We start from the raw sequence: 10,158 nt of genomic DNA, 5'->3' as shown, positions 1-10,158 counted from the left end.
TGACTACAATAGAAGAAGAGAGTAATCAGTGAGTAGTTGATGACAATAGAAGAAGAGAAGAGTAATCAGTGGCTAGTTGATGACAATAGAAGAAGAGAGTAATCAGTGAGTAGTTGATGACAATATAGAAGAGAAGTAATCAGTGAGTAGTTGATGACAAGTAGAGAGAGGAGTAATCAGTGAGTAGTATGACATTACAGATAGAGAGTAAGAATCAAGTGAGTAGTGACTTACAATAAGAAGAAGAGAGTAATCAGTGAGTAGTTGACTACAATAGAAGAAGAGAGTAATCAGTGAGTAGTTGATGACAATAGAAGAAGAGAGTAATCAGTGAGTAGTTGTTGATGACAATAGAGAAGAGAGTAATCAGTGAGTAGTTGATGACAATAGAAGAAGAAGATAATCAGGAGTAGTTGATGACAATAGAAGAGGAGTAATCAGTGAGTAGTGATGACAATAGAAGAGAGTAATCAGTGAGTAGTTTGACTACAATAGAAGAAGAGAGTAATCAGTGAGTAGTTGAAACATGTAGAAGAAGATGAGAGTAATCAGTGAGTAGTTGATGACAATAGAAGAGAGTAATCAGTGAGTAGATTGACTACATAAAGAGGAGTAATCAGTGAGTTAGTTGACTACAATAGAAGAAGAGAGTAATCAGTGAGTAGTTGATGACAATAGAAGAAGAGAGTAATCAGTGAGTAGTTGATGACATTCAGAAGAGAGTAATCAGTGAGTAGTTGACTACAAAGAAGAGAGAGTAACGTGATGTAGTTGACTACAATAGAAGAAGAGAGTAATCAGTGAGTAGTTGATGACAATAGAAGAAGAGAGTAATCAGTGAGTAGTTGATGACAATAGAAGAGGAAGAGTAATCCGTGAGTAGTTGATGACAATAGAAGAAAGAGGAGTAATCAGTGAGTAGTTGACTACAATAGAAGAAGAGAGTAATCAGTGAGTAGTTGACTACAATAGAAGAGAGTAAGGTCAGTGGTAGATTGACTACAAATAGAAGAGGAGAGTAATCAGTGAGTAGTTGATGACAATAGAAGAAGAGAGTAATCAGTGAGTAGTTGACTACAATAGAAGAGAGAGAGTAATCAGTGAGGTAGTTGTACTACAATAGAAGAGAGAGTATTCAGCTGAGTAAGTGATTGACAATAGAAAAGAGAGTAATCAGTGAGTAGTTGATGACAATAGAAGAAGAGAGTAATCAGTGAGTAGTTTGATGACAATAGAAGAAGGAGTAATCAGATGAGTAGTTGACTACATAGAAGAGGAGTAATCAGTGAGTAGTTGATGACAATAGAAGAAAGAGTAATAATCAGTGAGTAGTTGATGACAATAGAAGAAGAGAGAATCAGTGAGTAGTTGACTACAATAGAAGAGGAGAGTAATCAGTGAGTAGTTGACTACAATAGAAGAAGAGAGAGTAATAGTGAGTAGTTGATGACAATAGAAGAAGAGAGTAATCAGTGAGAAGTTGTATGACAATAGAAGAAAGAGATAATCCGTGATAGTTGACGACAATAGAAGAGAGTATCCGTGAGTAGTTGACTACAATAGAAGAAGAGAGTAATCCGTGAGTAGTTGACGACAATAAAAGAAGAGGTAAGTCCGTGAGTAGTTGCTAACAATGAAGAGAGAGAGTAATCAGTGAGTAGTTGACTACAATAGAGTGTGTTGCTCTCAGATTTTTTCTGTGAAATAATGTTTGTTGGATATTGATTTTTTTTGTTTGATTTTTGGTAAAATTGTGTGATAGTATTATAAACCAGCCATTCTTACAATCTAGACGAATCTAGACGTAGCCATTGCATACGGGTTTGGTTGTGCAGCGTTTTAGTTGTACAATACTTATGCCTAGCTGAGTTAATGCTACTAAACCTCTCACTTGGTCAGTTTGTGGTTCAGGTGTGTAACATAACACTGATTGACTGCACTACATTGCTGAATGAGACTGGCTGTTCTACTTTCAGATTCTGGTCTGGGAATGCACAGTCTACAAACTATTTGGTCTGTGGATATGGTGCTGGTGCTGGTCTCCCTCATGGCTGCTCCAACTGAGCTATACATGGGCATTGAGTCCCGGGCTAACCGTGTCAAGAGGCATTGAGCGTCGCATGCCCCAGTACCAGCCTGCTCCCCCTGCGAGATGACAGGCATCTCGGGGACGAACCCTCCCTCGGAGGTCCCACACAAGCTGCCTCCTGATACCTTTCAGGAGAGAGTTTGAGGAGCTTGCTGTAGGTGTTTGTTCCCCTTCATGCACACCTTCTTTGAACAAAAGAAGATACTGCATAAGATCTCGTAATTAACAGGTGGATCACTTCGGTAAGTGATGAAGACGTTATGTTGCCTTGGTTAGTCATTAGGCCTACAACAGAAGTGCTGTTATTGTTCTAATCTGAAGGCCAACAATAATTCTGTTCTATTCTATTTTAGTCCAGTGGGTGTTGTATGAGAATTCTGATTGGCCAAGTGGGAAACTATGTCTGGGATGTGTTGCTCGTTGATTTTGCCCACCTTACCAATGAAATATTGACTCCTCCTGCCAGTATATATGTAATGAGTTCCACCCTATCTCACCACGGTTCAACAGAGCCTCTCTCATTAACGTTGGTTACACGGAGAGATAGGTAACGACACTGATTACATCAGCCATGAGATGTGGATTAGTACCTTCTTGAATGAAGCTCTGACTATGGTTTCCCAGAGGAGTGGCCCCTTTCCACGTGGCCTCGCCAGAGCTGCACCCCCTGTTACTCACTACAAGACATACGTGGAGGAATCCTGCTGCTCACCAAAACAGCATTATCACATGGTAGGGTAGACTATTGTTAAAGATAATCATTCATTATCAATAATAATAGACAGCACTTCAGAGCTCCAGTACATTAAATTCATTATTACACATTCTAGTATCAAATTTATTAAATCATCCCACCAAATACAATGGTGTAAATTTACAGTGAAAGCTTCTTACAGCCCCTTCCAACATGCAGAGAAAAACAGTAAAAAAGACATACAATAACAAAGAATAACTATATCAGGAAGTACTTACCAGATCATGTGAAGGCTATATAAGTACCAGATCGAAAGCAAGTATCCTTTCTAGGAGTCAACAATTTATTAGATTGTAAAACAGGGAAGTATAGACCAGGAATAATAATTATAATAGAGGTATTCAGGTGTATTGGTGATCATTAAATGGAGGTAAAGTGACAGCAAAGGATCAGGAAATAGATAAGGTATTTTGAGGTAGATAATGTACAAAAAGGCAGTGGTAAAGTGAACTAAGGCAGAACAATACCATAAGGTATTTGTGATGTATCTAGTAAGAACAGAGGTAAAGTGACTAGGCATCAGGATAAGATAATAATAAGGTTATTGAGGTTGATAATGTACATGAGGCAGGGTAAAGTGACTAGGCATCAGGATATATATAATAAGGTATTTGAGGTTTATATGTACATGAAGGCAGGGTAAAGTGACTAGACATCAGGATAGTATAATAATAAGGTATTTGAGGTAGATATGTACATGAAGGCGGTAAAGTGACTAGCACAGCAGATAATAAGGTATTTGAGGTTGATTGTACATTGAGGCAGGGTAAAAGTGACTAGGCATCAGAATAAGGTTATTTGAGGTTGATATGTACATGAAGGCAGGTAAAGTGACTAGATCAGGATAGATATAATAAGGTATTGAGGTAGATATGTACATGAAGGCAGGGTAAATGACTAGACATCAGAGATAGAATAATAAGGTATTTGAGTGGATATGTACATGAAGGCAGGTAAAGTGACTAGCATCAGGAAGATATTAAGTATTTGAGGTAGATATCTGTACATAGAAGGCAGGGTAATAAATGATAGGTTGAATATGTAATGAAGCCAGGGTAGAATAGACATCAGGATAGATAATAAAAGGTTATATTGAGGTTAAGTTATTGTTTTACATGAAGGCAGGGTAAGTGACTTAGGCATCGCAATAGGAGTCGTAATAAGGTTATTGAGGTAGATAATAGAACATTGAAGGCAGAAGAGTAAAAGTGACAGGATCAGGATAAAAAATATCAATCCAATGCATGCCACCGTCCAAGAAAAACCGGTTCTGGGAATGGAAACCTCCCTGGTAAAAACAGGGACTAAGAAGTGCTAGGATTACAGGCTAAACCGAGAACGTCCTACGTTCCCCAAAATAGAGAAAACTGCACCCCAACAAATGAATGAATAAAGAAACAGATCAGATCTAACACAACCCCCCAAAAAGTATCCTCCATATAACTTTAAAAGCATCGTACAATTGTACATCAACTACTCACTGATTACTCTCTTCTTCTATTGTAGTCAACTACTCACTGATTACTCTCTTCTTCTATTGTAGTCAACTACTCACTGATTACCCTCTTCTTCTATTGTCATCAACTACTCGGTTGAACAATACTAAGAAATATTTCAACCATCTTAAACATCTGACTGCAATCCATTTACACCAGCTGCATTCTTAAACGTTTTTAAAGAAATAGGCTATTGTCCCAATGTAATAGCCAGAGATTTAGGCTTTAGTGTACCTACAGTAACATTAGTAGTGTATTGGTATGATTCACATAGGCCTAGCTAGTAGATAAAAAGTAAACATTTACTAGCTTGCTAATGTTGGTTCACTCATCTAGACTAATCATAGGACAGGATCATTGTGAACATCAGGGCTACCGTTATGTTTTACCTTTTGTCTTCTTTGAAATAGAGGACTGGTTTCCTTCTTGATGAATACATCATTTTTGAGGTTGCAAATGACAACAGCTTCAAGATTTCACAGAAAAATCCAGTTATGCTATTCCCCCGATTTTGACAGTAGCTCCTCATGAAACAGAGAATGTCGTCGTGATTCTACAACCGAACTTCTCCATTATTCCTGGCTCTCTCCTTTTGCAGTCAGATTATTTTGATGTCCAACTGATGTTCTTGTCATATTCTTCCTCGAAATATCACATTAAGCCTTTGGTTACTGAACGTGAAATGCCGTGCCAATGTTCTTATTACATTGGCAAAGCTTTGGCTTGACGCTGGCTAATAACAGAGCAACATTGCTGCTCACTGCTAGCAGGGGTGTAATCATTAGTCTAAACAGTTGCAGAACGTTTAGCAACTAAAACGAGAGTTTCTATTGGACAAATTAAGGTTGGTCCCGCCTCGTTTCATTCTGTTTAAGAAACGTTTTGCAACAGAATCGGCGTAATGACGACGCCCCGGGTGTACACGTTGCAACATAGCAGAGCAAGGAAATGTTGTTCCTATCCATGTCCTACTGCACAATGAGACCAAAGATTGTTCTGTGGTGAGACACGTGGATTTAGGGAAACAAAAAAGTCTAGCAACAAACTATACAAATATAATTTGTTTCAATAATTAACTGTGTGAAACACACTACCATACGAAAGTTACATTGAAATAATTCGCTAAAGAGCTTCTACTCTAGAAAATATCAACACCTGAATTTTAAAGGTCCGCCTACGATATTGCTCCGGGGGAAACACGTTATAAAGACTGAACGTTCCTATGCATTTAAGGAAATATAGAACGCATTCCCTATGGATGGACCCACGTCTGATCTAATATTGTTGTTGGGCAAAGTGTCGGTGGAAAACAGTCATTCAAGATGGCTAGCCATTTGTGACAACTTTATTTTTTTGTGCAATTTAATCACATTTTCACATTTACATAATCTAAAATTAAAATCCCCCCATCCAAAACAAACCAGTACCAATTGATTCAAATCATACTCGAAATCTCTGATACTGTATCTAACCATATAAATGCAAAAAAACATTTTTTTCCCAATACGGAACAGTTTGGGTAATTATTAAGGAAAAACAAAAAACAGATTAATTGAACAAAAAKATTTTTTACAAAAACGATCCAGTGTAGTTCAAATTGTTTTGTGAGTGACAAGAAGCAAGGACTGCTTTCTGGCTAAGTACTTTTCAAGTGTACAATGGATGTTTACACACAAATCAACTCCTTGTACATGAGAACTGGAGCAAACCTGTTAACCTGGACAACAATTCTTTACTTAATCAAATTGAATTAAATCAGTGTCTTCAAAACTCTACCTGAGTATTTGCAGAAAGGAAATGGACAAACCAGACCCTCTAGGTTCACTTAGATATGCAGTACAGATTAAAAAACAACCAATGTTCACTTGACCACCATCAAGCCAGTAGATTGTGATAAGGGAACATCTTTGGCAGTTTATTCAGCAAGTTAGGGAAAAACTGTGTGAACTGCTTTCGTACTTCAGCAAATGCATAGCTGGTATGTCAAAGTTTTCCATGAAACTACCATATTAACATCAGACACTCTAGCACCAACCTTTAAACCAAAATGTCATGTTTCTTATCTCACTTTCCAGCTTTATAAATAAAACACAGACAGAGCCCATATTCAGAAAGCGTCTCAGAGTACAAGTGATGATCTAGGATCAGTTTCTCCTTTTAAATCAAAATGAATAACAAGGGGTAGCAGATACTAGATCAGCACATCTACTCTGAGGTGCTTTGCGAAAACGGATACTGGTTAACAAGACAAGGTTCCCAATTTTCAAGATCTTCAATTTAAAAAATCTGCATATTCTGGATGTCTTTCTGTTTCTAAACACACAGACCACGGCCAACAACTAAATACATCAGGGGTTGAAACGTACATTCATTTGAAGCTAAATAAAAACGTAAAGATTAGTATGCACACATGACCAAAAATAAGTTTCATAAATCAAGTCACCATTTCTGTTGTATGGCTCTAAACCAAAATAGGTGCTCTCTCTCAGCCAGTAACAAAAAACCCATTACAATGCATGTAGAGTGAGAACAATGTCTAATCAGTTTGAAAACAAACCTGTTATGCTGAGAGAAGAGATGCGGCCTGTTATATGACTGACAGGCATTCTAGTCACAAACAGTGCTACAGAAATATCTTCTGGGATGTCGGGGGAGGGGGTTTATGAGGTGAAAAAAATACAGAAGYGGTTTTAACAATGTTTGATATTATCAATAGTACAAAACCATGTTTGATATCGATAGTACAATACCATTTTCCCCCAGCCAAATGTAAAACATATAGCATACAGTAGAGGATCATAAATACAACCAATTGCAAACAGTGTTCTTACAGAAACAGAGATGGGGAATATCAAAGTCACAAAAGGGTCTTAAAAATCCAAAAGCAGAGCCCTCTCAAAATAAAAACTTACTGGGTTTTCACTGATAGAACGGTAACCTCACCCGTCTGTACACATACTTCTGGGAGTAAACACACATTCTCACTGATGTTTAACTACTGCATTCAGACCAGGGTTGTATTCAATACACATCAATTCAGGAAGTACATTCAAATTAAATTGATTAATGAAAAATGCCTCAGAAAACAAAATGGGGGAATTTTCAATTCAAGAATAGTGTTTAAGTTAACTTCCTGAATTTACTGATTTGATCCCCAACCCGGACTCAGAAACAACAATATGAGAGTGCAGGTTTACACTAATTTCTTGGCCTCAAAGAAACTTTTGAGGTGTCTCATCTGCCAGAAGCCAATGGCCACAAGGATCAATGTCTGAACGATGGACCACCACAGAACCCTCTGGTTGGTGCTCTCGCTGGTCTGCCTGAAGCGCTCCTCACGGTACTGAAGGAGACATAGCAAAGCTTTTATAAAATACAAATAGTAGCACACAAGCAAAGGCAATGAATTTCCTGAATCTATTCACTAGTAGATCTGACAGGATTGGATAGGTGGAAGCAATATGGTGATATTTMCACCCAGCCATTCAGAAGACTATAGTAAGCTGTTACTCACATGCTAATATCTATCCAATCCCCTCAGATCTACAGGAGTGGCTAGAGTATGTGGGCTTGAGGTCTATTTGCAATTTAGCAAATGTCTTAAGGTTGCCTTGAACATACATTTCATTGTATTTGAAGGAGAAAACATCGCACCAAATGGCAGTCTCGCGTTCATTCCGCTCGGTGTGTTTTAGGGACCATCCGCCAGTACGCGTCTGACTGACATTACTTGAGCATTTTTCTACATCTAGAATTGATTAGCAAATTACAGCTGGCACTCTGTTCAGAGGTGCTAAGTAGTCCCGKCCGGCAAACACTACCGGCGTGTCCAGGGCTTTACTCAGCAGGACAGCTGATGTACTCACCCTCTGATAGTTCTGCTCCTTCTGGATCTGGTCCACCTGCTCCACCAGCTGTCTCACTCTCAGCTGCAGCTCTGTCAGCTTGTCTTTGGCTGCAATCTCTGCATAGTTATTGGTGTGCTCTCCCACTTGGATGTCCAGGTGAACTCTCTGAGGGAAAAAAGGGTGGTTCACAGCAATTGAGAGGAGAATCAATGTGGGTATTACATTTTTTACCCTCTACTCTTACCCCCCCCCTGCATCCCTGCCATCAACTGTTCTTATTGACCAACAGTTCATATGCATATTGTGGGTGCAATAGCTTTTCCCCCACATTTGTCACACTAATGTACTTACAAGCATTCCTCCAGCGAAGAGGGCAAACTTGGAAGAGTTGGAGTGAAGGCAGATCCGATGTTCTCCTGGGGTGTGAGAGGTGAAGGTGAATCTTCCCTCTGAGCCGTACTGACGAGACAGGATCACCTAGAGTCCAGACAGGAAAACACACAGAGAGCAAAACTTATTCAGTATCATCACTATTCAATTCAATGCAGCTTGGGTCATGATTATTCTCACAAGTCTCTCTCTCACAGAATACCATATGAAGTGAATGACACTAGTTGCAACGTGTAGCATCCTACCTTCTCATCAGGGTCTTTCACCTCAACAAACATCCCCAGACCCTGTGTGGCAGGTAGGTACTCCTCTTTCTGCTTGTCGTACAAGTGTGTACGATAGTTTCCTAAAAAGAAAAAATACAATTGTTTACACATGCCAGCCAATGATTGCTTCTACCGGTCCTATCCTTACAAGTGCTTAGTTAGGGGGTAAACTGTTCGGGCCAGGGGTTGTTTCTGGGCAAGACCTACAGTATGTCAAACAGTATATGGATGGTACGACAGTAAAATATGTAGTTACATGGTTTATTTATTAAAGTATCAAAAGCATGCGTAACGTATTTCCAATATTACAGTTCTAGCTAGGTGAGGACATCAATGACAGGTGTCTGCTTGTTTTTGTTGTTAGGTATTACTGTATTGTTGTAGCTAGAAACATACGATTTTCGCTCTACATGCGATAACTTCTACAAATATGTGTACGCAACCAATAAACTTTATTTGTATAGCTAACGTTAGCTAGCTGGTTAGCCTGCTCATGAATGAGTAGCTAGCTATCCAAGTCTGCCAACTGAAAAGTTCACAGCCCCCTCTACAGACAAGTTTAATGTTGGCTGTCTAAATAACTAGCTAACTAACTAGATTGCTGGGTAAATGTTAGCTAACTCGAATTCGGATGCTAGTTTGACGAATTATCGAATTAGCAAACTAGCTCGCTAGCTGTTAGCTGACTTCCCAAGGCTAACTAGCATAGCAATCCCAATGGCCACAAGACACTGACCGATGATCATCGTTTCATCCGGAATTTCCTCTATGAAGCATTTCTTCTCAGTCTCCCCGATGTGAAAGTACAGCGAGGAAACAAATGTGTAATAAACGTTCAAAAGCAAAACTGACAAAACACAAGACCGCATTTTGACTGCCACCATCTTCCAGMCGGTTGTAGAGGACGGATGTTGTGATTCGAGTCTGCGCAGACACCAATGCCACGTAACCTATCGCTTACCATCGTCCAATCAACACTCGAGTTAGACTTGTGGTTGTTGTAGTTCTAAGTAATGTTCTTCCGGTATGCACTGTGCAGGGGTTTRTTTCAACCCAAAACTAACAAAAGGAATGAAAATAATTAACTGATCATGGTCTTCAATTTAGACATCAATAAGTTGAATCAGTAGTAGAGCTTTGCTCGAAGAAGTCCAGGGCAAACGTGTACTGTCTGTCACACATACCAAATGATATGGAAGCATTAGACTACACATTAGAAGATGCAGAGTTTACTCATTTGGGGGAGACCAGTTTTATTGAGTCTTACAGGATAAACTCAACAATGGCCTTGTTCAGTTTGAATCATTCAAAACAC

The 10,158-nt window shown here is 39.0% G+C and overlaps 1 protein-coding gene across 1 annotated transcript; it reads right to left on the bottom strand.

Annotated features, from left to right (window-relative positions):
* Nucleotides 1–6,890: 6,890 nt before the first annotated feature.
* On the bottom strand, nt 6,891–9,766 carry LOC112069377 (transmembrane emp24 domain-containing protein 9). Its single transcript, XM_024136701.2, has 5 exons — nt 9,580–9,766; nt 8,823–8,923; nt 8,539–8,664; nt 8,206–8,352; nt 6,891–7,682 (listed from the first exon to the last, which is right to left on the bottom strand). Exons 1-5 carry the CDS (start codon nt 9,725–9,727, stop codon nt 7,533–7,535), a joined length of 672 nt encoding a protein of 223 aa, XP_023992469.1. The 5' UTR covers nt 9,728–9,766; the 3' UTR covers nt 6,891–7,532.
* Nucleotides 9,767–10,158: the final 392 nt, after the last annotated feature.

This window comes from Salvelinus sp. IW2-2015, unplaced genomic scaffold, assembly GCF_002910315.2.
Source record: "Salvelinus sp. IW2-2015 unplaced genomic scaffold, ASM291031v2 Un_scaffold996, whole genome shotgun sequence".
Taxonomy (NCBI): Eukaryota; Metazoa; Chordata; class Actinopteri; order Salmoniformes; family Salmonidae; genus Salvelinus; species Salvelinus sp. IW2-2015.
This window is presented reverse-complemented; position numbering and strand designations above follow the sequence as displayed.